The 27,450-nt window shown below is 38.2% G+C and overlaps 1 protein-coding gene across 2 annotated transcripts in view; it reads right to left on the reverse strand.

Annotated features, from left to right (window-relative positions):
* ZNF408 (zinc finger protein 408) overlaps positions 1-26,504 on the reverse strand; it is a 301,687-nt gene extending 275,183 nt beyond the window's left edge. For both annotated transcript variants that reach the window (XM_044082529.1, XM_044082528.1), the window contains exons 1-2: positions 26,355-26,504; positions 26,128-26,215 (exon numbers count right to left, since the gene is read on the reverse strand). In XM_044082529.1, coding sequence (XP_043938464.1) covers positions 26,128-26,190 — 63 coding nt within the window. In that variant the 5' untranslated portion in view covers positions 26,191-26,215; positions 26,355-26,504. The remainder of the gene's footprint in view (positions 1-26,127; positions 26,216-26,354) is intronic.
* Positions 26,505-27,450: the final 946 nt, after the last annotated feature.

Genomic DNA, 27,450 nt, shown 5'->3' on the forward strand with positions numbered 1-27,450 from the left:
GGTCTGTATCTTCTCCCTGTGTTTGTGTGGGTTTGCTTTTGTGTCCTCCCATGTTACAAAGACATGTCTGCATTATTTCTTCCTGGGCCTCTGCTGAAAATTGTTTTTCTGTTCCAAGTCAGACTGTCCTGATTCACAAATGTTAAATAAAATTGACAGGCATTAGAATTTCAGACTTCAGGTTTCTGAATGTTTAATTTCTTACATATTTGATGGTGCAGTGGCAGTATTGTTGCCTCAGAGTCACAGCTATAGGATTTGTGGTTTGATTCTTGGCTGGGGTGCCTTCTTTGTGGAGTCTGCATCTTATCTCTGTGTTTGTGTGGATTTGTTCTGGTGTCCTGCCATTTTACAAAGACGTGTCTACAGTATTTCTCCCTGGGCCTCTGCTGAAAATTGTTTTTGTTTCATCAGAAGTAAAATTGACAGGCATTTGAATTTCAGACTTCATAGTCTTCAGAAAATACATAGTAAAACAACTTTTTATTCTAGCAATAAATATATAGTAACACAACCTTTTATTATAGCAATTTTTTAAGTTTATAAGATGACTATTTGAAATTTTTCCTTATTTTTGGGACTGTAATACCCTGTTAGTGGCTTTGTCCAGGTTATTTGCTAAGGTTGACAGCTATGGCAAGAACTGAATTCACTGAATATGTCTGAGGGCTGTATTCCCTCATTACTGGGTTTGTCCAGGTGTTTTGTGCTAAGAGGTTGACAGCTATGGTGAGAACTGAATTCATTAAATGATAGCCATTTAAGTTTCAGTCTTCCTCTCGTTCACAAAACAGCTGATATGGCGTAGTGGTATGTTGCTCTTGACTGTTTTGCACACGGACCTTGTCTGTAAAATGTACGGTGGTAACGCAGCATTTTTCTTTCACAAAGCAGGTGATTTGGCATAGTGGTATGTTGTTCTGACTCTTTTTTTGCACAGGGACTTTGGCAGTAAAATGTATGGTGGTAACACAGCGTTTTATTCTAGCAGCTTTCCAAGATTATACAAGCAATGTTTAATATGTCCTTGGTTTTTGCCCTTTTGACCCACCCCAATAAATTTGGCTTTTTCCAGACTTCTTGTGCTGCAAAGTTGAGATGCAGTTGAGTATTGAGTAGATTTTACAAGGAGCTGAGAGCTGCAAGGGAAGAGAAGTTTAGTGCTAATAGCACAACAGGCTGTGTACTTGCTTTTGATGCAAAAGGTTGTTGGTTCTACTCCCATAAGGGGTGAATGCTGCCGTACTGAAAGTTAAGATACTAATTATGAGCCTGTTATCAGCTTGCCATCCATTTCCTATTGCAATATTACTAGCTTATTTTTAATGTAATTTAGGCAATTTATTCCTCAGGGGCATCAGACATTTTAATGTTCGATGAAATATAAAGGTGACTGCTAGCAACAACCTCTTCATTACAGATTTATTTAACGTGGAATTATTTAGATTACTCTTTTACAACTTCAGAGATTGTGCATATTTACTGATAATGGTGGACTGCAGAATTGTGCATATTTACTGATAATAGTGGACTGTAGAAGTTTGAGTAGACTTTTATGATGGAAATGTTCTGGATTGGGCAGTTTTGTTTCATTGTTTACTGGAAAAATGTTCAAAGCAATAGGAAGGTGTATCAAAGAGCACATGTATGTTTCATATGCAAGGGGCCTATGATTTGAAAACAGCCCAGAATTAATTTTTATCTGCCACAGGTAAAATGTATTTTCTTTGAATGTGGGTTTTAATGTTGTTTCAATGAATGTCAGTTTCAAGGGCAGAGAAATTTTAATGCCAAGTTTGTTTAGCAGATGTCTTAGTGTTTGTGCTGTAAAATGCAAAATAAAACTTTCAAATGAAGTTCAAATCATCATAGAAGTAAATCAGTGTGCACATTAGTGTTTATGGTAAATGGAGTGAAATAGCAAAGTAATGAATCATTGGAATGGCTGCAGGGGGAGGCTCCATTCGACCATGGTTTTGTGAGGGGGAAGGGCGGAAAACTTAGACAGAAAAAAGTAACGAACCAGTCGACCACAGTGTAAACGGAGCTGACAATAAGACACAGACCAGAGCAATGCAGGTATAAAATAAAAGCGTTTATTCCAAATGAGCACACCGACTGAGCGCTTTCACCAGGTAAACTGGTTTCTTCAGAGTCATACAAAACACACCCAGCAAGTTGTTCTTAAATACTCACTAATTTCACAATTAAGTAATCAATCAATCAAATCTCACTCATAAAAGAAGCCTTGACACAAACTCAAAATTAGAAAAAAACTCTCAAAATATTAAACAGTGCAAAACACAAAAAACATCCAATATAAGAAATAAAAAAAAATTAAAAAACATATATATATATATATATATATATATATATATATATATATATATGTATACTCATGTGAGAAGGGTCTACACATAAATTAATTTAAATGTGTATATAGAACTACAACGACCTAAAAAAATATGTAAAAATATATAAATATATATGTGTAAATAAATAAGTATATAATATGTATATGATAAATACTAAAACAGACTGCTAGAATCTAGTTAAACAGCCTGTTCCATAAATGCTAAATATAGTGCTCTGTAGTGTATTCCAATGAACTAACACTATGTTAACATAAAAATTGCCTGAAATGTTAAAGACCACCAAACAATGTTAAATGAAGTTGGCCCTGTGTTTCAATAAGGGTTTCAAAGAAATGCCCTCATTAATCCCCGGAAATTTGGTGGCGTTCAATCTAATTTGCCACTCCATTTCACAGTTACAAAGTTGTTGACATCACCATACTGATTTGCCTTGGTCCTATCAACAATAAAAAATAAAAACTTTTTGAATTCACAACACACAGAGTGCAAAGCCAGGGCATTGTGCTCATCCCCTCTTCTAATGGAACTACAATGCTCCCTAATCCTCTCCTTCAAGCTCCTCGTAGTCATGCCTACGTAAAATGCTTGGCATGACATACAAGAAGCTATATAAACACGTAGCACAATTACACCGTCCAGGACAGGCAATGGTGCGTCCAAAACCAGCCACCACAAGATAGGGACCTTCAGCTATGTACCTACACCATTTGCAACACCCACATTTGCCCATAAAAGATCGCCTACAACCATCATTACTCCTTTCAAGTAAGCCCTTCAAATTGCGCCCCCTACTGTAAACAATGACAGGTGCATCACCCAGAATTGCTCTCGTGTCCCTACTCAAGAAATGATCCCATAAACCCCTCAAGCTAGCACAAATTTCAGATGAAACCTCATTGTATTTAACTACAAAAGTTGGACCTGTCACATCAATATTATTGTCCATTGTGTCGTTGTTAATGTTAACAGTTGAGGACACAGTACCCTTAATTCTCAAAATGGGTAAATATTTACTTTTCCTCTTTCTAAAAACCTCTTTTTTGGTTTTGATTAACAAAGCCAGTGGGTAACCCCTTTCAAGAAATAAACCAGTAAGGGTGAAAATCTCTTTTTTGAATGTTGTGTCATCACTTATCAATCTTGATAGGCGGACCATTTGGCCCTTCACCAAACCTTTCCTTTGATGCATGGGATGGCAACTAGAAAAATGCAGCATGGAATTAGCATAACTTGGCTTCCTATAAATACTACTAGTAAACCCCGTGCTACTTTTGGAAATCTTGATGTCCAAATAATTGGCACAGTCATAACTCCAATTGTAAGTAAATTTGAGAAACCTAGAAGTGTTGTTTAAATAATCAATAAATTCCTCAACACTCGAATCATCACCCTTCCATAGGATCAACAAGTCGTCAAGGAATCTGTTGTACACTAATATGTTTTCAACAAATCTAGAGTCAAAATATTCTCTTTTTCCCATGCTAATAGCACCAAGTTAGCAAAAACTGGGGCACACCGGTCCCCCATTGCTACACCAGTCTGCTGTTCATACATTTCCCCTTCAAATGTTAGGAAGTTGTTGTTTAAAACTAACTCCATCAACCCACAACAAATCTCCAGTTTTTCTAAATCAAAATTCGAGCTGGAAAATAGACTGTCATAAAAGAGTTCTAAGCCCTTGGAATGTGGAATTACCGAAAACAAATTGATGACGTCAATGGTCAAAAAATCAAAGTTGCCTAGTTTGGAGAAGTCAACCGAATTCAATCTCTCCAAACAATGCCAAGAGTCCTTAAGTAAATGGCCTGCGTCCAAAAGGGCTTTCTTGCAATAATAATCAACAAAAGCAGCCAGTGGTTCAGTTTTGGAACCCTTGGCAGAGACAATGGGTCGAAACTGTAGATGCTCAGTTCCCTTATGCACCTTGGGTATTCCAAACAGTTTGGGCATATTAGGGAACTTCACTGCAAGATAGTTAAACTCAACCTCATTGATTACACCCTGGTACAGGGCATCCAATAGATACAAATCAATTTTCTGATATGCCAAGTTTACTTCATGTATTGAAACCCTACTGTATGTGTTGTCATCACTTAATATTTTCATAATCTGGCCAGTATAATCGATATTGTGCATGATAACCATCCCCCCACCTTTGTCTGGTCTCATGCATCTATACTGCCCAGATGAAATGAATTCACTAAGTGTGGTTCTTTCATCATCAGTCAAATTGTCATTGTATCTAGTTCTTCGTGCACAAACTCTCCTCAATTCATATTCAACAATGCTTTCAAAAGTATTGATTTCCTTGTTGGGAAGTGGTATAAAAGTACTTTTCCTCTTGAGTGTTGTGCTTCTCTGCCCTCTTTCTTGAGTATTTGTACCTGGACAAACTGAATGAAAGTGTAACTTCAAATTTAGTTCCCTTACAAATAGTTTAAAACTTTTTAATAACTGTGTAATGTCAATATTATAGCTTGGCACAAATTTGTCACCTTTACTAAATAACTTGAAATGGGATTCAGTGAGCACAAGATCAGTATAATTATATATAATGAATCCCATTTCCTTAGTGATGGTGTGTTTCATCCCCCCATCCGGGACCGTACTCATGAGGTTAACTTCTTTTGTGTTCACACCTACATCCCACACATCAATACTGGACATCTCCTGGCCCAAATTTGTTGAAATATTAACCTCTGTGAATTCTAAACTGTTAGACCACACTGATGCCAAAACACAACTGTTGTTTACAACATCTTCACCCTCAAAACACAACACTTGGTGTACATTCTCACTTGCCAAACCTAAATCCATGACGTTGTCTTTGAAACTGCATGATGGCAAAACTGCACAAGTAATTTTGTCAAGGTCACCAACCCCCTTCATACAGTTATCATGCACAGCACCATGGTGAACACTATCAGGCACACACAAGGCATAATTAGAATTGTTGATAAATGAAGGTACCACAGTGGTGTGGTCATAATCACTGACCCCTCTCACACCACACACATCATCCAAATTACAGTCTTGAATACTGTCAGGAAAATTCAAAACATCTAAATTCTTGTACATTTCAAAGTCCACAGTAAAGCCCGAGGTATAAAGTTCTAATGGTAATTCATCCCCTCCTCCTGGGACTCGATTGTTGGAACTTTCCGTAATGCTGCCCCTTGTTCTGCAGCCTTTCTGACCTCCGAGGCAATACTGGTTCCTCTAAAAAAATGTCTTGATCCTGACAGTCATCAATAAGGTCTCTATTAGAAGTACTAGAGTCAACCCTAGTATAAGTCCTAGTTGAAAAACTGGTAGCATTACGTCCTGGTGGATACGCAGTCATGTTTTTATAGTCAACACAGTCTCTAGCCAACTTTTTGTTTTTAATATTGGTATTCTTTTTGACAAACATTTCAACATTTTTAATAACTTTTTCAAAGTGGTTTTGGTGTTGAAAAAACAATAAGTCATTGGTAATACTTGAATCAAGCCTAACAATCTCATCACGTAGTTGTTTGAGTTTGATTTCATTATTGCGTAAAATCACGTCGAGTAACTCCATACCTGTTCTCTGATACAGTTCAGTTAATTCTTTGTAGGCCTCCGACCCAGGGTCAACCCCCGTAGGTAATTTCCAAATGCGTAGACCCTTCGGTATTTGTTTCAAGTCCTTAGATTTTGCCAAGAACAAACTGTCAAGTTGAACCACTCTGTATTTAGTACATAGCTTCTCATATTTAAAAATTTGCTCCCTAAGTGCAAGAGCCGGTTGATAACCATTGCCCCTCTGTTCACTCGTGAAGGAATCCAGTTGTACGCTAAACTCAGGAGCCTCAAACCAGGAAGTGAGGTTACGTTGCCGAGTGGATTTGTTCGTAGGATCCAATGGAGCAGCCGCAGCAGTATTTGAAACACTAGTTTCTGCCTGATTCCTCCCAATGACACCACTGAAGGTAGCAGATGGATTCACCCTTTGCCCAGGTGTGATGTCATTTGGTGAGTGCATAGTGTATAATTCAACCTCCGTCTCCGTAGGACTGTTAACTGGAGTGTCATCATTACTGCCCTTCTCAGCCTTGTACACACGAACCAATTTGCCCAAAACCGCTGTGAGCTCCCTAAGAATACCTTCCATAATCTGGTCTCACCACGCCAACGCCACAAAACACCGAGTCAACACACTGGATAAGTAAATCAAAACACCAAACTCCAATACAGGAATCCACGTAGAAAAAAGTAACGAACCAGTCGACCACAGTGTAAATGGAGCTGACAATAAGGCACAGACCAGAGCAATGCAGGTATAAAATAAAAGCGTTTATTCGAGCACACCGACTGAGCGCTTTCACCAAGTAAACTGGTTTCTTCAGAGTCATACAAAACACACCCAGCAAGTTGTTCTTAAATATTCACTAATTTCACAATTAAGTAATCAATCAATCAAATCTCACTCATAAAAGAAGCCTCGACACAAACTCAAAATTAGAAAAAAAAACTCTCAAAGTATTAAACAGTGCAAAACACAAAAAACATCCAATATAAGAAATAAAAAAAATTAAAAAACATATATATATATATATATATATATATATATATATATATATATATGTATACTCATGTGAGAAGGGTCTACACATAAATTAATTTAAATGTGTATATAGAACTACAACGACCTAAAAAAATATATATGTATATAAGATACTAATTATGAGCCTGTTATCAGCTTGCCATCCATTTCCTATTGCAATATTACTAGCTTATTTTTAATGTAATTTAGGCAATTTATTCCTCAGGGGCATCAGACATTTTATTGTTCGATGAAATATAAAGGTGACTGCTAGCAACAACCTCCTCATTACAGATTTATTTAACGTGGAATTATTTAGATGACTTTTTTACAACTTCAGAGATTGTGCATATTTACTGATAATGGTGGACTGTAGAATTGTGCATATTTACTGATAATAGTGGACTGCAGAAGTTTGAGTAGACTTTTATGATGGAAATGTTCTGAATTGGGCAGTTTTGTTTCATTGTTTACTGGAAAAATGTTCAAAGCAATAGGAAGGTGTATCAAAGAGCACATGTATGTTTCATATGCAAGGGGCCTATGATTTGAAAACAGCCCAGAATTAATTTTTATCTGCCACAGGTAAAATGTATTTTCTTTGAATGTGGGTTTTAATGTTGTTTCAATGAATGTCAGTTTCAAGGGCAGAGAAATTTTAATGCCAAGTTTGTTTAGCAGATGTCTTAGTGTTTGTGCTGTAAAATGCAAAATAAAACTTTCAAATGAAGTTCAAATCATCATAAAAGTAAATCAGTGTGCACATTAGTGTTTATGGTAAATGGAGTGAAATAGCAAAGTAATGAACCATTGGAATGGCTGCAGGGGGAGGCTCCATTCGACCATGGTTTTGTGAGGGGGAAGGGCGGAAAACTTAGACAGCCCCAGCTGAACTATATCTCCCAACTGTCCAGATTTTCAAAGAATGAATGGGTCTTTTGCTTCTTATTTTTGGTTTGTTCCTCATAAAATTTGTGGTTTTCTGGCAAATCATTTAGGAATTAAGTCACTAAATAATGACACACTAGTTTCAGACATCATAACCTACAGAAAAATGCATGCTAAAGTAAGACCTGTTCTATCAACTGTCCCAGTTTATACAAGAGCAATTTTTAGTACTGTTTATATGTTCCCCCAATATATTTGGCCTTGTCCAGATTTATTACATTAACAGGTTGAGAGGTACATGCAAATTGCTTTATAGAATTAGGCATAGCCAAACCTCTCAACTGTCCCTGAATTTGGCTCAAAATGTTGCTCTTCCCCTAATAATCCCTCTGCAAAATAGCAGTTTTGGAAGAAAACATGGAGGGTTTACAATTAAGAAATAACTGTAATAGAGTTATAGATTACTTTTATTTCAGAAATGCATGTAGACTCTTTTATGTTGTCAGCTACTCAAGTTAGCAGTACTAAGTGTCCCTTCTTTGACAGGTTTCCAGCTGTATTGTGTGGCTATTTTATATTGTTGCATCACATTTTTGGTCCATTTTTCATAAAATTGTGTTTTTTTGGCAAAATAGTGGTAAATCATTAAAGACTGAAGTTAGAAAATAATGACAGGCATTTGAGTTTCAGATTTCATATCCTTCAGAAAATTCATACTAATGCAAGACCTACTATTCTATTATCTTTCTAAGTTTATAAGAACAATATTTAAAAATTGTCCTTACTTTTGGGCCTTTGTCCCACTTCTATGTATGGCTTTGCCCAGATTTCTTGCCCTGAGGGTGAGAGGTATGACAAATGTGTTAGTGCCAATCACCGTCAGCCAGAGACATTTCAAATTGTGACATACTTGTTGCACCCCACTCCCCCATGTAGTGACTCTAGATGTGTCCAAGCAAAGGAAGGAGCAGTTATGCAATGTAAATGTGCAGCGTATCTCCCCATACAAGGTAGACACAAGTACTACAGTGGCTTTTCATCTGTTCTTGATTTTGCAGAATGGTCTGGTTTCTGTCATATTTTTGTACTGTTGATTTATGTTTATTACTCAAAGTGCCTGTTGCTCTGTGTTTTAAGTAGCAATACTTTAATGACCATCAAGTAAGCTTGTCTGAGATCATAACGTGCAAGTAAGCTTTAATAAGCATACTGTTAAAGAATTGCCAACATTGAAGCCTTTCTGTTGTTGCCATGCAGAGAATACTTAACTAGATAATGTATAAACATTGGATATTGAAATGCATATGACAGTATTTGTAGTAAAGGACAGGATTACATTATTTTAAGAAGCTCATTACACTTGTTGGAGACTTCTAGTGATCTCTGAGGGCTATACCAGTAAACTAAACAGAATGCCATTCATGTGTGGTCCATAACCTGTACAGTAATAATTTAAGCAATGTATCTTGAGCTTGTTTCTTGTTTGCTTTTCATTTTTACTTTGATCGTGTTTCCCCATGAAACAAGTAGATAGTTGTCAGGCAGCAGGTCTGTTTTGGATAAGAAACATTTTTACAAGTGGGGCATCACAGAGATTGCTACTTTCAGCATGTTACTGGGTGCTTTAATAAAGCTGAATATAAATTATAATTAGAACTGCAGTGCAAGGAGAAGTAGTTTGAGTCGAGTGCTGCTTGTTTTTCTTATACTTGATTTTGACTGGCATTCCCGTAATGTATTTAAAAAGTAATTTACTTTTTCATGCCTCACAACATTTTTGTTTCCATCTAAATATTAAGTAAGCTGTCATGCAGCCAATGCATTTAAATATTTTTATTCTTTTACACTTCATTTGTTTTGATTGGACTCTCATAATGAGGGTTTGGCACCCATGGCAGCATATTTAATTAAAGTTAGTTTTTGTGGTTTTGAGCATAGCTCCTCCCCTTTCTATTTGGCCGCACCTCTTCCTATTGACCCCACCCATTCAGCTATCCACTGCAGCCCCCCTTTGATTTGAAGTCACCAGCCGCCACTGAATAGATGGTACTCCTGTGGAAGTCTGGAAGCTAGTTGTGAAGAAAGTGATGAAGATCTGGAAGATTCTGTTTAATAGTATTTTAAAAGGAGAACAAGCACCAACATCCTGGAAGAAAGCTGTGGTGGTTGTAATACCTAAAGACAGTAAAGACCCATCAGACCAAGCTTCATATAGGCCCATTTCAATTTTAAACCATGATTATAAAGTGTTTATGTCTATAATAGCTAAAAGAATGGCAAAATTATTGCCAAAACTGATAGATATTGATCAATATGGTTTTGTGGAGGGGAGGAAAACATTTGACATTTACAGGACAACGACGATCCAGAGATGAGCAGAATATAAGAAAAGATTGCTGCTGTTGGTGACTCGATGCAGAGAAAGCATTTGACAGAGTAAGATGGGATTTTCTGTGTACGGCAATGGAAATGTTTGCATTCTCCGACAAAACAATAATAATGTTAATTAAGAAGATATACGAGGAATCTGAGTTTAAACTAAAGTGTGAGATTTCCTCTCTGATGAGTTATTTATTTGTCATCGGTTTACCGGGAAAGTCTGAATAGGCCAGAAATTGCTCATTTTCATCAGAAGGCTGGAGAGAAGAGCTCCACAATTACACTCTTTCAAAAATCAATTACAGATATTTTAAATCACAAAATATCATGTTACACTGCAAAACATTGGAGTGAAAAAAATATGTAATGAGAAAAACACAGCACATGTTTCATAGTAGAGTGCAATGTAAAACAACACATTAAATCATACTCAACAAGAGTTGGAGAAAATATGCAAGGGAAAACACATTAGTCATTATTCGTTACATAGAGTAGTACGCAATAAATGAGATCCAAGAAAATTCTGATAAAATATTTAACAGATATTAGAGATTACATGATTAGAAGCCGTGAGAGGAAATTGTGTGATGTCTTACTATTAGAGAAAGTGTTTATTATGGTTATAGAAGGATGGAAAGAACATTAGATTAGAAGAGTGCAGGGTAGGATGTCTTCAGGTAGCTAGGTAAGTAGGGAGGAAAGAGAAAGAGGTAGAGGAAAGGTCCACAGAAATGAAGTGGTTAAAGTAAGGTAGTGGGAAAACCAAACAAAATGAGTGGAGTAAGAGGTTGGTAAAACTTCAGCTTGGCAAGCTAAGAACTTGGTTATATTCAACTGGACGTATAAGAGAATTTAAGTACCTTTTTATGCACTTGTTTTTTTAAAAAATACAGTATTTAAATTGATTTAAACTGTGTATGAAGGAGTGTTGAAGGAATTTTTAACTGGTTATTCTGCTCTTCAGTAACTTGAACTAAAAGCTAGTGTTGGCTGAATTTTGTTATTTGCTAGTAATTACAGGGTGGGGGTAGCCACATTCATTGATTTCCTGTCCTTGCATATTTAAACTGGTGCATGTGAAATAATTCCTGCTTTAAAACTTCAGCTTGGCAAGCTAAGAACTTGGTTATATTCAACTGGACGTATAAGAGAATTTAAGTACCTTTTATGCACTTGTTTTTAAAAATACAGTATTTAAATTGATTTAAACTGTGTATGAAGGAGTGTTGAAGGAATTTTTAACTGGTTATTCTGCTCTTCAGTAACTTGAACTAAAAGCTAGTGTTGGCTGAATTTTGTTATTGGCTAGTAATTACAGGGTGGGGTAGCCACATTCATTGATTTCCTGTCCTTGCATATTTAAACTGGTGCATGTGAAATAATTCCTGCTTTAAAACTTCAGCTTGGCAAGCTAAGAACTTGGTTATATTCAACTGGACGTATAAGAGAATTTAAGTACCTTTTTATGCACTTGTTTTTAAAAATACAGTATTTAAATTGATTTAAACTGTGTATGAAGGAGTGTTGAAGGAATTTTTAACTGGTTATTCTGCTCTTCAGTAACTTGAACTAAAAGCTAGTGTTGGCTGAATTTTGTTATTTGCTAGTAATTACAGGGTGGGGTAGCCACATTCATTGATTTCCTGTCCTTGCATATTTAAACTGGTGCATGTGAAATAATTCCTGCTTTAAAACTTCAGCTTGGCAAGCTAAGAACTTGGTTATATTCAACTGGACGTATAAGAGAATTTAAGTACCTTTTTATGCACTTGTTTTTAAAACAATACAGTATTTAAATTGATTTAAACTGTGTATGAAGGAGTGTTGAAGGAATTTTAACTGGTTATTCTGCTCTTCAGTAACTTGAACTAAAAGCTAGTGTTGGCTGAATTTTGTTATTTGCTAGTAATTACAGGGTGGGGGTAGCCACATTCATTGATTTCCTATCCTTGCATATTTAAACTGGTGCATGTGAAATAATTCCTGCTTTAAAACTTCAGCTTGGCAAGCTAAGAACTTGGTTATATTCAACTGGACGATAAGAGAATTTAAGTACCTTTTATGCACTTGTTTTTTAAAAAATACAGTATTTAAATTGATTTAAACTGTGTATGAAGGAGTGTTGAAGGAATTTTTAACTGGTTATTCTGCTCTTCAGTAACTTGAACTAAAAGCCAGTGTTGGCTGAATTTTGTTATTTGCTAGTAATTACAGGGTGGGGTAGCCACATTCATTGATTTCCTGTCCTTGCATATTTAAACTGGTGCATGTGAAATAATTCCTGCTTTAAAACTTCAGCTTGGCAAGCTAAGAACTTGGTTATATTCAACTGGACGTATAAGAGAATTTAAGTACCTTTTTATGCACTTGTTTTTTTAAAAATACAGTATTTAAATTGATTTAAACTGTGTATGAAGGAGTGTTGAAGGAATTTTTAACTGGTTATTCTGCTCTTCAGTAACTTGAACTAAAAGCTAGTGTTGGCTGAATTTTGTTATTTGCTAGTAATTACAGGGTGGGGTAGCCACATTCATTGATTTCCTGTCCTTGCATATTTAAACTGGTGCATGTGAAATAATTCCTGCTTTAAAACTTCAGCTTGGCAAGCTAAGAACTTGGTTATATTCAACTGGACGTATAAGAGAATTTAAGTACCTTTTTATGCGCTTGTTTTTAAAAAATACAGTATTTAAATTGATTTAAACTGTGTATGAAGGAGTGTTGAAGGAATTTTTAACTGGTTATTCTGCTCTTCAGTAACTTGAACTAAAAGCTAGTGTTGGCTGAATTTTGTTATTTGCTAGTAATTACAGGGTGGGGTAGCCACATTCATTGATTTCCTGTCCTTGCATATTTAAACTGGTGCATGTGAAATAATTCCTGCTTTAAAACTTCAGCTTGGCAAGCTAAGAACTTGGTTATATTCAACTGGACGATAAGAGAATTTAAGTACCTTTTATGCGCTTTGTTTTTAAAAAATACAGTATTTAAATTGATTTAAACTGTGTATGAAGGAGTGTTGAAGGAATTTTTAACTGGTTATTCTGCTCTTCAGTAACTTGAACTAAAAGCTAGTGTTGGCTGAATTTTGTTATTTGCTAGTAATTACAGGGTGGGGTAGCCACATTCATTGATTTCCTGTCCTTGCATATTTAAACTGGTGCATGTGAAATAATTCCTGCTTTAAAACTTCAGCTTGGCAAGCTAAGAACTTGGTTATATTCAACTGGACGTATAAGAGAATTTAAGTACCTTTTATGCTTTTTTTTTAAAAATACAGTATTTAAATTGATTTAAACTGTGTATGAAGGAGTGTTGAAGGAATTTTAACTGGTTATTCTGCTCTTCAGTAACTTGAACTAAAAGCTAGTGTTGGCTGAATTTTGTTATTTGCTAGTAATTACAGGGTGGGGGTAGCCACATTCATTGATTTCCTGTCCTTGCATATTTAAACTGGTGCATGTGAAATAATTCCTGCTTTAAAACTTCAGCTTGGCAAGCTAAGAACTTGGTTATATTCAACTGGACGATAAGAGAATTTAAGTACCTTTTATGCGCTTGTTTTTAAAAATACAGTATTTAAATTGATTTAAACTGTGTATGAAGGAGTGTTGAAGGAATTTTTAACTGGTTATTCTGCTCTTCAGTAACTTGAACTAAAAGCTAGTGTTGGCTGAATTTTGTTATTTGCTAGTAATTACAGGGTGGGGGTAGCCACATTCATTGATTTCCTGTCCTTGCATATTTAAACTGGTGCATGTGAAATAATTCCTGCTTTAAAACTTCAGCTTGGCAAGCTAAGAACTTGGTTATATTCAACTGGACGTATAAGAGAATTTAAGTACCTTTTTATGCGCTTGTTTTTTTAAAAAATACAGTATTTAAATTGATTTAAACTGTGTATGAAGGAGTGTTGAAGGAATTTTTACTGGTTATTCTGCTCTTCAGTAACTTGAACTAAAAGCTAGTGTTGGCTGAATTTTGTTATTTGCTAGTAATTACAGGGTGGGGGTAGCCACATTCATTGATTTCCTGTCCTTGCATATTTAAACTGGTGCATGTGAAATAATTCCTGCTTTAAAACTTCAGCTTGGCAAGCTAAGAACTTGGTTATATTCAACTGGACGATAAGAGAATTTAAGTACCTTTTATGCGCTTGTTTTTAAAAATACAGTATTTAAATTGATTTAAACTGTGTATGAAGGAGTGTTGAAGGAATTTTCAGCTGGTTATTCTGCTCTTCAGTAACTGGAACTAAAAGCTAGTGTTGGCTGAATTATGTTATTTGCTAGTAATAGTAAATATAGGGGTAGCCACATTCATTGATTTCCTGTCCTTGCATATTTAAACTGGTGCATGTGAAATAATTCCTGCTTTAAAACTTCAGCTTGGCAAGCTAAGAACTTGGTTATATTCAACTGGACGATAAGAGAATTTAAGTACCTTTTTATGCGCTTGTTTTTAAAAATACAGTATTTAAATTGATTTAAACTGTGTATGAAGGAGTGTTGAAGGAATTTTTAACTGGTTATTCTGCTCTTCAGTAACTTGAACTAAAAGCTAGTGTTGGCTGAATTTTGTTATTTGCTAGTAATTACAGGGTGGGGTAGCCACATTCATTGATTTCCTGTCCTTGCATATTTAAACTGGTGCATGTGAAATAATTCCTGCTTTAAAACTTCAGCTTGGCAAGCTAAGAACTTGGTTATATTCAACTGGACGTATAAGAGAATTTAAGTACCTTTTTATGCGCTTGTTTTTTTAAAAAATACAGTATTTAAATTGATTTAAACTGTGTATGAAGGAGTGTTGAAGGAATTTTTAACTGGTTATTCTGCTCTTCAGTAACTTGAACTAAAAGCTAGTGTTGGCTGAATTTTGTTATTTGCTAGTAATTACAGGTGGGGGTAGCCACATTCATTGATTTCCTGTCCTTGCATATTTAAACTGGTGCATGTGAAATAATTCCTGCTTTAAAACTTCAGCTTGGCAAGCTAAGAACTTGGTTATATTCAACTGGACGTATAAGAGAATTTAAGTACCTTTTTATGCGCTTGTTTTTAAAAATACAGTATTTAAATTGATTTAAACTGTGTATGAAGGAGTGTTGAAGGAATTTTTAACTGGTTATTCTGCTCTTCAGTAACTTGAACTAAAAGCTAGTGTTGGCTGAATTTTGTTATTTGCTAGTAATTACAGGGTGGGGTAGCCACATTCATTGATTTCCTGTCCTTGCATATTTAAACTGGTGCATGTGAAATAATTCCTGCTTTAAAACTTCAGCTTGGCAAGCTAAGAACTTGGTTATATTCAACTGGACGATAAGAGAATTTAAGTACCTTTTGATGCGCTTTTTTTTAAAAATACAGTATTTAAATTGATTTAAACTGTGTATGAAGGAGTGTTGAAGGAATTTTTAACTGGTTATTCTGCTCTTCAGTAACTTGAACTAAAAGCTAGTGTTGGCTGAATTTTGTTATTTGCTAGTAATTACAGGGTGGGGTAGCCACATTCATTGATTTCCTGTCCTTGCATATTTAAACTGGTGCATGTGAAATAATTCCTGCTTTAAAACTTCAGCTTGGCAAGCTAAGAACTTGGTTATATTCAACTGGACGATAAGAGAATTTAAGTACCTTTTATGCGCTTTTTTTTTAAAAATACAGTATTTAAATTGATTTAAACTGTGTATGAAGGAGTGTTGAAGGAATTTTTAACTGGTTATTCTGCTCTTCAGTTATTCCCACCCACCCGCCCTGTTTTTGTTTTGGTGTTAATCTTAGTGGCATTGAAACTGCCCGCCTCAGCCTGCCTCTGGGCCCATCTCATTTGCTCACTCAACTGAGTGCAGTGAGATCATATTCTGATTTCAGGCACTCCTACTGTGTACAAAGAGAGCATCTGGGAAATAGAAAAAAAAAAAATTAAGCTTATTTCCTGCCTTTCTTGTTAAGTGGTACAGACTATTTGTAGGCTTCTGAGCCCCCAAGCCCTTCTGTGTTTGAGGGAAGCCTTCTAGCTTGTTTTTTTTTCTTGTAACTAGCCAGTTTTCTAGTTTCAGCACTCAAATCTGTTTCTTTGATCTCAGCACTTGTTCAGAAAAAAAAAAAAAAATTCATCTGCTTTTACTGTACTTGTGTTTTTACCTACTTCTTTTTACTTTTGCATCATCTTAAAATACTCAATTGTATTTATTACTGCTTGGTGTAACTCATTCTAAGCCTTTTGGTTTAAACACTTGGGCTTCGGACCAGTTAGTTGTTTTGCACTGAGAGGTTTGTGGTCTGCACTGTTGTGGCAGAACAGGTAGCTTACATCCTTCTAGGTTGAGAACTGCTGATTGAGGGCTCAGTGTCTGTTATTCTAAAAGTGTATTAATTCTGGTTTAAGCACTTGGGCTTTCAAGCCAGTTATTTTACATTAAGAGGGTTCGTGGTCTGCACTCTTGTGGGAGGAGAGGCTGGACTCTGCCCTTCTGAGCTGGGAATTTCTGGTTAAAGGCTTATAGTGCATGCATATCTGAACTGTTTCTTACTGAAGTTGGTGGGCCTTGTTTGCTGTGGCATAGACTGGATTCGGGCCTGCTGGATCTAGCTTTGTTTGTGTAACTTGAGCACTAATCCAGACATTCTCTAAAGTATTCAATGGTATTTATTTCTGCTTGGTTGTAACTTGATTAAAGTGTAGCTATCATTCAAGTCTTTTGGATTAAGCACTTGGGCTTCAGACCAGTTGTTTTACATTAGGAAGGTTTGTGGCAAGCACTGTGGTGGCAGGACAGGTAGCTTTCATCCTTCTAAGTTGGGAACTGCTCATTGAGAGCCCAGTGTCCAAGTGTATTAGTTCTGGTTTAGGCACTTGGGCTTCAGGCCAGTTATTTTACATTAAGAAGGTTCGTGGTCTGCACTCTTGTGGGAGAAGAGGCTGGACTCTGCCCTTCTGAGCTGGGAATTTTCTGGTTAAAGGTTTATAGTGCCTGAATATTTGAACTGTATCTTACTGAAATTGGTTCACCTTGTTTGCTCTAGCATAGACTAGATCCAGGCCTACTGAATCTAGCTTTGTTTATATACTTGTTGTTTGTTTGCTTGTTATTTCCCTGGAAGCTAATTCACCTAATACGCAACTTCTCAGTGCTTCTGTGGATCACTAGTGATATCTGCATTGCTTACTGTACTTATTTCCTTGTTTCACTTGAAAGTTACTGTTTGTCGTTTTTGCATTTAGTTACTTGTATCACATTGCACTCAAGTTACCTGGCACTTGCTCACTAAAGCAATTATATAAGTCAGCACTAAAAATTAAAAGCACTACACCCTCACTCCCCACTGGCCCTTGTTTTCAATTAAGGATTTCCCAATATTATTCTAGCATGTCCAAAGGTCAGTTGTCAATCTCCTCTCCGGTCCAGCTGGTGAATCTGGGAATCTTGAGGCAATGTTATAACTGCCTCATGTACACAGACAACCCTCTCCTCCTCCCACATAACACAAATACTTAAGAGAGATGCAGCTATTTAGCCAAACTGGAGGCTGAGCTCTCTCAACTCAGGACTGGCAAGACCAGACAGGAGGAGAAGGCAACTACACACACCACAAAACCAGCCTCACATAATGCTACCACTCCACTGAATCAAACACATAAACACACAAAGACATACTCGGAGGCTCTGAGTAAAATTTACCTAAACAGCAGAGGCCTCCAAAGCAGACACCCAAACAACTGCTACCTCAAGACACCCCACAAGCAACACATAAACCACAAAAGCAGTGTGCAAAGCAGTCACAGCCCTTAAGGCCAAATACAACACCAAACATACTTGTCATAGGTGACTCCATAGTCAGACACACTGACGTCCCACTCACCAGGCTGAACAAGGAGAGGGTCACAGTAAGCTGCCTATCGGGCGCTAGAATCCGCCACATAACACAAGCACTGGGTCACTCCACAGCAAGTACAAATATGACACAGTCATTGTCCATGCTGGTGTGAACGACCTGAGACGCACCTCCCTGGACTGCATGAAAAGAGACATAGAGGAGCTCTCTGATTATGTAGCCCAGGCAGGTATGACCCTAACCCTGAGCAGTATCCTTCCTTCACCAAGAATGATGCCACAATATAGAGACAAGATGATCAGCTTTAAGAATTGGCTTAATGTCTGGTGTCATTCAAAGGGGATCCAGTGTCTGTCTGCCTGGGATGACATGCTTGACAAGCCACGCTGCTTCAAGGGACGGCTTGCACCTGTCACCCTGGGATTCCGGATATTGGCTAAGGCTCTTGCCACCCCATAGTGCCTTTTTAGGCAAGGCTCAAATTCTAAACCTACCACCCTAGAAAACAAAAATGGGAAGAAATTGAGGGTAATGCTGCTCAATGCCAGAAGTCTAAATCTCAAAATGCACGCACTCGAGGCCCTTCTCAGTATGGAGAACATCGATGTCTGTGCTGTAACTGAAACCTGGTTCAAGGCTCCTGAGAGCACCCCGGCACTATTAGGTTTTACCTCATATCATGCCCGCCCCAAAACCCGGACCACTCCACAAAAGGAGGGGTGTATCCATATTCATAAAGGATACTCACACCTCCAGGTTGGTGGCAACGCATGAAGCTTCGGAAACCATCCAGGTGCAACTAACAATAGGCAAAACTGCTCTACAAATTGTAGCATGCTACAGGCCACCCTCTCAAACTCAGGAACCCCACACAGCCTTCCTGAAGACACTGGAGGGTATAAATGTATCTCCAAACACCATCATATTGGGTGACTTCAACTACCCGAATATAGACTGGGAACATTACTCAAGCCCTAACTTTCTAGCCCAACGGTTCCTGGAGTTCATAAATTCAAATGCCATGGAACAGCTAGTCACTGTTCCCACGAGAGGAGAAAATATACTAGATCTCATTGTCACAAACATGGGGACAAAATGCTCCACACCGAAGTATATCCCTCATTGGTGAGATCTGATCATAAACTAATCTCACTGGAAATCCACATCCCGCCCCCACCCCAAACAAAAAGACCATAGTGAAGAACTTCTCTAAAGCAAACTTCACACTACTCAAGACTGGTGTGGTATCCTTCAAGGCCCCTGAGTCAGAGGAAACCACAACCCAAGCTGCGAAGCCCTTACAAATGCCTTCTATGAACACCTCCAGGACTGCATGGATCAGGCAATCCCAAATAAAACCAAGACTCTTTCCACAAAGGGCAAACGTCCAGTCTAGTGGACCCCAGCCATTAACAAACTTTACAATAAGAGGAGAAAGCTATTACATGATAGAACAAAATCCATAAAAGGGAAATCACCCCTAATCATTATTAGTAAAAAATACGAGCACTCATAAAATCAACTAAGGCCAATTTTGAGAGAAAAATTGCCATGGATTCAAAGGACAATCATAAGGCCTTTTCAGCTATGTTAGGAACCTGGGTGGAAACTCACAGATATGCTCAGAATTAGTCCAAAATGATACAAAAATCACTGAACCCACAGACATTGCCAACATACTGGCAGACAGGTTCAGTGCAAACTTCACCCTCTCCCCTAAAGGAGAGATAACTATCCCAGCCGAGTGTAGCCTCCCGGACATCTCAAATGCGCAGGTGAAAGCTGCTCTCTAAAGCTAAAAACACAGCATCAATGGGACCGGATGGTGTCCCCGGCTGTGTGCTACACGAGCTAAATGAGGAATTAAACCCGCACATAAGGCAGCTGTTTAATCTCAGCCTTACCACAGGATACGTGCCCAAGGAGTGGCGTGACGGCAACTGTGGTCCCACTCCACAAAGGTGGCGCCTCACGGACCCTGGTAATTACCCATAAGCTTAACAAGTCTAGTCTGCAAAGCTATGGAGAGGATCATAATGGAGCTCATAAACAAAGATATAGGGGACTTGCAGACATTGGACCCGACCCAGTTTGGCTTTGTCAAGGGAAGATCATGCCTTTTGAACTTGGTCGACTTCTTGAAATAGTCACCAAGGCCATTGATGAGGGAAAGGCAGTCCATACAGCCTACCTTGACCTTGCAAAGGCTTTCGACACAATACCCCACTCGGGTATTGTAGAAAAACTTACCAGCTTAAATGTAAACCCATATGTCACAAGATGGGTTGCAAACTGGCTTAAGGACAGAACCCACAGGGTTAGAGTTGCTGGCGCTGTGTCAGACTCCAAGCCGGTCACAAGTGGTGTCCCACAGGGCTCGGTCCTTGGCCCCTATTGTTTGGCATCTACTTCTCAGAAGTACAGGCCAACATGGGAGGACTTTGCTGACAAAGTTTGCAGATGACTGCAAACTGGGCCATAGTGGAAAGTGCATCGGACACGGATATCCTTCAGAAGGGACTCACGGAAACAGATAGCTGGTGCCAGAGCCATGGCCTGAAGTTAAACGCCAAAAATGTATAGTCATACCCTTCGGGAAAAACAAGGTAACCCCAAGCTACCATATAGGTGGCAATCCACTAAGCACAGAAGAGGTTATCAGGGACCTGGGGACCCAGGTTGACAGTGGCCTTTCTTTTGACACTCACATTGCTAAAGTGGTTAGAAAGACCTTCTACATTGCCCACCTGATCATGAAGGGATTCACATCCAGATCTAGTGAGGTCATTGTTCCCCTGTACTCTTCACTTATCAGACCAATGATAGAGTACAATGCCCCATTCGGGATGTATCTCACCCGACATCTGCAGCAATTGGAGAGACCCCAAAAGTTCCTCACCAAAAGGATAAAGGGACTCCAAAATCTGTCATATGCTGCCAGATTGAAGAAACTCCAGCTCTATTCAGTCGCATACCGCCTGCTCAGAGGTGACATGTGCCTGACATACAAGGCCATGGCCAACCCGGAATTAATGGACAAGCTCCACCTCAACCACAAGAGCAAGCGACTTAAACCTTAGCACGGATATAAATAGGACGTGCTGGAGGGATAGATTTATCACTCAGAGACTCCCTATGCTGTGGAATAAAATCCCGGTCCATGTGAGGCAGAGCACCTCGCTGACTCTGTTCAAGAGAAATCTAGACCTGTGGATGGGAGATCGTAGGTTTACCCCGGGAATCATCTCTGGGTCACTGCTGGACAGAGGCACAACAAACTAATGGGCACAGTATTTTTTCATATAAGGGGTGGCGTAAGCCACAATAATTTGGGCTAGGCTTATAAATGCCTTAGGGCAGATAGCCTAGTATAAACCTATGAACCTATGAACCTATGTGACTTAGACTGAAGGTGGGGGTGAGTGAAGTATAGTAAGTTCAGCCAAAACTGGCACAGGAGCAGGTCCATGCATTTATAAAGTAATCTTTTAGGGAACATTTAAAGGCAAGTAGGTTGGAAATCGTAGTTCCATTTTTGCAACCAAGTACAACCTTAGTCTAGATCATCTATCTGGTTTATTTATGGTGAGAAGTTGTTTGTCTTTTGATCTGATATGATACGATTTAAGATCTTAGATTAAAACTAGCAAAGGTGCAGACTGTTCTAAATTAGTCACCCTAGTAGCCAGAAACCCATTATCAGCATAACTAAAATGCATGCCTTTCCACAGAAAGAACCTTCAGAACACTGTATAATATTTCAGCCAACTACAAAATAACCAGGTTTCTCAATACCTTCTGAACAGCCACTGTGCTATTGGGGAGAAGTGTTAACCATGACACCTGAAAGAACTTCTCCTTAGCAAATCTCATTATGACTGAAGATAAGGGGTGTTCCAGATCCTGAACGGTCATGCCAAGGTTGGTTATGCCTGATACAATAATAGTAATATTCTACTTAATTCATTAGCTGCAGTCTGAAAGTTACTTCTTTAATATTTAATAGACTATAGTCATTTAGGCAGGAGCATAAAACCTGGAATTGTTTTATTCTTGGCAGCAGGTTCTTATTACAGAATAGCATAGATTTTGTTTTGAATGTATTAGCAGATTCGGAGGGCATCTGTGACTGATATTCACAAGTGTGTCTGCTGCTTGGGAGATGCTAGTGTCAGAGCACACAGGTAAACATCACTTCCACAGTGAATGACAGGTTGTTGTAATGCTGCCAAACATCACAAATAACAGTGATCCAATTACAACAGTTCGAGATATCACACAAACCACTACTCTGGCTTCACATATACTATTGCCTGCTTTACCTTGACCTGCCTGGCTCAAGATCATTAGTAACCAAGTGAATGAACAACTGCAGAGATTAAGGTGACATTCTCTGAAACAGCAAAGTTTATGAGACTACATCAAATACTAATAAGTCAAAGAGTAATACTCCAGTAAGCTGACTATGGTCCACGGCTGACAAAATATTGTTTGTGAACCATATGACTGCTGTCCCAGTGCTATGTTATTGAAGAAATTCATGCAGTGCCTTTGGCAGGCACTTGCTACCTTTAAGATGAGTATACAGATGAGAATGAACTACCTTTTAAAAGTATTCTGGACAGAGGTACAGGGACAGGTTTCTGGTTATCACATTCTGTTTCTCCTGTTATGAAATGAGGCCACATAAACATGTTTCCACAGCCTGGGCACAACTCCCTTCATTAGAAATTTATTCTACAGCAGCCATACTGTGATATTCACTTAGGAAAAAAACTAACTGTAGAAATCAGGGAAGAACATCATGCCATAACTTAATATCCTGAAAGACACTGTCAACACTGTCACCATGTACCAATACATACTTTTAAAGTGGAAGTATGAAAGGGGATTAAAAACTTCAGAATACCTATGTGAATGACTCCTACAGGGGAGGTATACCTATGTGAATGACTCCTACAGGGGAGGTATACGGACTATCTGCAGGATGGAAATTAGCAAAGTCATTAGCTATTCTTTGCCACCTACTGCTAGAAAGGACTGTAGTTCTGAAGATATTCATGTTGATAATTTACTATGCACTCCCATTTATATTAATTGGGCATTTGTGTATAGTGCAGCAGAACCAGAAACATTGAGATAAACTAGTCCAAACGATTATTGGAAATGCACATTAATAAAACTCCAGTCAATGTTTCTAAATCTTAAAAAAGGATTTTTCTGTTACAAGTTGCCCTGCAGGTGTTATATTTCTATCTTCCCTTTAAAGTGTCTAGAGTCTGAAAAGTGGGATGAACTGTGAGTGGATACAGCAGGATAAGAGAATAGCAGGGGAAAAGGTACTGGAACACTCTGTGAGAGTAAGGGGTAAAAATTCTGATAAATACCATCTCTGTGGTCATTCTCAGCTACAATATTGGTAAGAAATTTATTTTGCTTTTTGTGCTTTTCCTCAGCCCAGAATACCACCTCACCCACAGCTAGCTAAATAAGGATGCTGCCATAAGGTGAAACCCTTAACCAGTGGCTCCTTCTCCGCACCTTACTCTGATATTTATTTATTTTAACATTTGTTAACTGGGAAAGTCCGACTTGGAACAAAGCCAATTTTCAGCAGAGGCCCAGGGGGAAACACTCCAGATGCATGTTTTTATATGTGGGGAGAAACCCACACGAACGCAGGGAGGACATGCAGACTCCACACAGAAGGCATCTCAGCCGAGAATCAAACCAGAGAACCTCTTGTTGTGAGGCAACACTACCACTGTGCCGTCCGAAACACAAATGCCCAATCTACTTTTCTTAGCTACACCTTAGGCCTGCAGTAGCAAGTCTCCCTTCACACTACCGACTGTAGCTGGGAAATAAAATGCACTGATATACAGTACTTATTCCTCCTTCTTAATCATGTGTTGTCTCCTAATGCTTTTAGACTACTAAGTCCATTTGAGACTAAAGAAATAAAAGAACATCTCTAACCTGAAGAATGATTAGCCTACACAACTAAGTCTGGTGTTTGTGACAGCCAAGCAAATGTAAAAGAATTTTATTACTGTGACACAATGATCCATCGAGAAAGATTTTTATATAGAAAATCCTCCACAAAACACAGTAATTGGCAGCAATAAAAACACACAATGTTGGTGAAGACCTGGGTTGAATTTATCTTCCTACCCATGCAGGGGAATCAACAACAACACATCTAAAATGGCTTAAAACAGCCCTCCTTCATATTACTAAATATGAATAAAAAGTGGGTCTTTAAGAGTACTGGATTCTACATGGCTTTGTATTAGAACACTACCCCACCAGCATTTCTGTGCAGAAATGGGTGTGGTGAATGTGACTGACATGGCAAGGGCATGTGACGTGGCATGCTAATTATGCATGACTGACAAGGCATGCAGACTTGCCAGCGTCATAGTGAATATTCATTGTGTGGTCGTACTATGCCGTTCATACATACTAATACAAATATTGAAAAAATACAAATAAAAAAATTTTTTTTACCAAAATCAGTGTCTGTAGTGCAGTATACTAATCACGTTTGCAGGGGGGGCAAGCCCCTCTGCACCCCCTCCATGTGGGAGGCTGTGCCTTCACATCCCCACTACTTAAATATACCAACTCCGAGATCACACTACTTTGCGGAAAAATGGTTATCTACACTTGCACGCAATAGCTACAGACCAGTAAATGATAGCGTTCAGTCATACACATTCCTTTTCATCAGAATGCACTTTCTGAATTCAATGTTTTGAATATTCATATGGCAGACACAGATCTTATGCTTATTCACACATAAACAATAAACATTATGTGCAGGATGTTAGGCGGTCCTTACTACTGCGCATCTGGTGGGGTAGTGTTCTAATACAAAGCCAAAAGGGAGGCACTTGCCACAAACTTTAACAAATGAATTTTCCCAAAATCACTTTCTGTAGTATAGCAGTTTCTTCTACCTGGCGGTACAGCCAGTCATTAAAAATACTGAGTTATGGATGAACTACATCCAGCAGACTTAGGGTGCATTCTTGCAGCAACAATCTTCTTGAATCAAGTAAACTAATAAACCTGAACAAGGCTGCCAGGTTCAATAAAAGCAGAGAACCTAAATGTTCCCTTACAACCAAATGGCAAGTTCCAGCAATGTAAAGGCCCTCTTTAGTTGTCTGAACCACTGAATGGAACTCTCCCAAGATTCTCACATCACTTAGTAAATTTCTGCAAAAGGATCCAAAATAAAGCAAATGACAAAAATAACTGAAATTCAGAAAGTCATGTCAGATGCTGAGGATGCGGATTCTGCAAATATAAAAGCGCACTAATGCACTTGATTTCATCGTTTTACAATTAAGTTTGATCCTTTATTGGGAAGATTATGCCAACTTCTCATACACCGCATCACACAATCTGGTGAAGAAAGGTTGAGAGTTATGGAATGGCACCTAGCTATAAAGAACTCCCAAGTTAACCACCAGAATTAGAGGCAAAGCAAGAAAATTGTCGCAAATAAAGGACATTTATGGCGAAATTGATAGAAAAGAAGGAAGGATGTGAATTAACATGTTTTTTTAAACGAAAAATCTGTAGACGTAATGATTACTAGTATGTACTGGCTGTAATCCACCTTTTCTAAAAAAAAAAAAAAAAAAAAAAAAAAATTTAAAAGGCACAAAGCAAAACATTAGGGACATGACGATTATGCTTGTAAATATGCGCCTAGAAAAGGCAACATGGTCACTGAAAAAATTAAGCAACGTGTTACTTAGTTATATAGTTACACGCTATATCATTCAGGAATATCGTGCAAGAACAAGCCACCTCCTCTGCAGTGACCAATATGCACATCATGTCCCCACCCGTAAGGGGTGGGGCACATGACGCCACACGGCTGGCAAGGCCGATTAAAGTGACTCACGAACCCCAAACAAGGTGTACGTACAGAGAATACCCTTGGCATACAGTTCTCCCAGTGCAACCTCAGGGTAGATGTGAAGTTAGAACTGGAGAGTAGGGACATGTAGAACAGTAAACCACCAAGCCTATTCTGTCGCTAAACCAACATAGATGACCTTACACAACAAAGTGCAGTTTCCAGACGAATCCTGCGAATCCAGGTCAGCCATTCTGGAAGTGTCATATTCGTCCACTCTGCGGCCGGCACCCTAATACGACAGAAACAGAAATAAGCACACATTAAGCCTATCTGCTATGTTAACAGCATTACAATACACCAAAACAGGCTATGAAACACAGACGCTGGGGCACTGTCAAACTTATTTTTAATAAACTTCATAAGCTAACCTGCAGACAGTTTGCCTTACTGGCCGACTGCTGTACTCCCTCGAAGTTATTCTTACACCCTTACTCACAAACCAGATTACCACCCAAGTAAACTCCGGGAAAGTATTGACTCTCCAGTCTCCTCAGTGACCGGAACGGGAATTGCGAGTTACTGCACATATCGCCTACCTTTGCACTTCCTATAGTCTTCCCTAGGAAATCAGAGTTTTTAGTGTAGTTCCGGTTAACCGGAATTGTCAGTTGTCAAAATAAAGTCGTTTAACCCCCATGTTTAATAACATAATTGTTTAAAAAAATAGCGTGTTTTTTCCCCAAAAACATAATGTGGTACACATTTAGTGATATATTTTTAACATAAAAAGTCCACTCGCTTGATTTGATTTAACAATTTTAATAAGAGCTTCCACTTTTAACATAGAAGCAACAAAAATAAATACAATAAAATGCATGATAAAAACCTTCCAAGTGCACTGATCATATAGAGAGAAAGACAGCAAAGCTAGCAAGGATACAAACCCAGCTTATTTTAATAATTAAATATACACTCGCCACCCATACTAAATTCTCCCCTCATAAAATAACAATCTTCAAGTATAGCAAATTCTATTTTTATTTTATTTTGTATTATGTTTGTTGACCAGGTACTACCGGGGCTGGTCATGGGACCATTTCGCATCCATGACACAGGTGCAGAAACCTAAAAATAACAAATGAAATATGAGTTTTTAGCACAAAGTACAGTATTTACGCACCTAGTTACATTCTACAACATTACACAAAAAAGTCACAAAGTTCAACATTACAGTACTACACACAGTATGATGTCAAGTTATTTATGCTGGAGTACAATGCTCAACTTGCAGAGGTGGTACAAAATAGCTTTGTTTTGTGTGTCAGTACAACAAAAGGTATTAAAGGGGAAATTTGCCTGTTGTTTTAAGAAAGTCATGTTATATTGCATAACTTAAAAACCAACGAATTGTGTCTAGATCTAGGAATGCCATTGTCCCCCTTTACTCAGTTCTCATTAGGTCAGTCATTGAATATATAATGCCTGTTTTGGCATGTATGTATGTGTCCAGACACATGCAACTGG

This window comes from Protopterus annectens, chromosome 9.part0 (genome assembly GCF_019279795.1).
Source record: "Protopterus annectens isolate FY-2018-M chromosome 9.part0, PAN1.0, whole genome shotgun sequence".
Classification (NCBI taxonomy): domain Eukaryota; kingdom Metazoa; phylum Chordata; order Ceratodontiformes; family Protopteridae; genus Protopterus; species Protopterus annectens.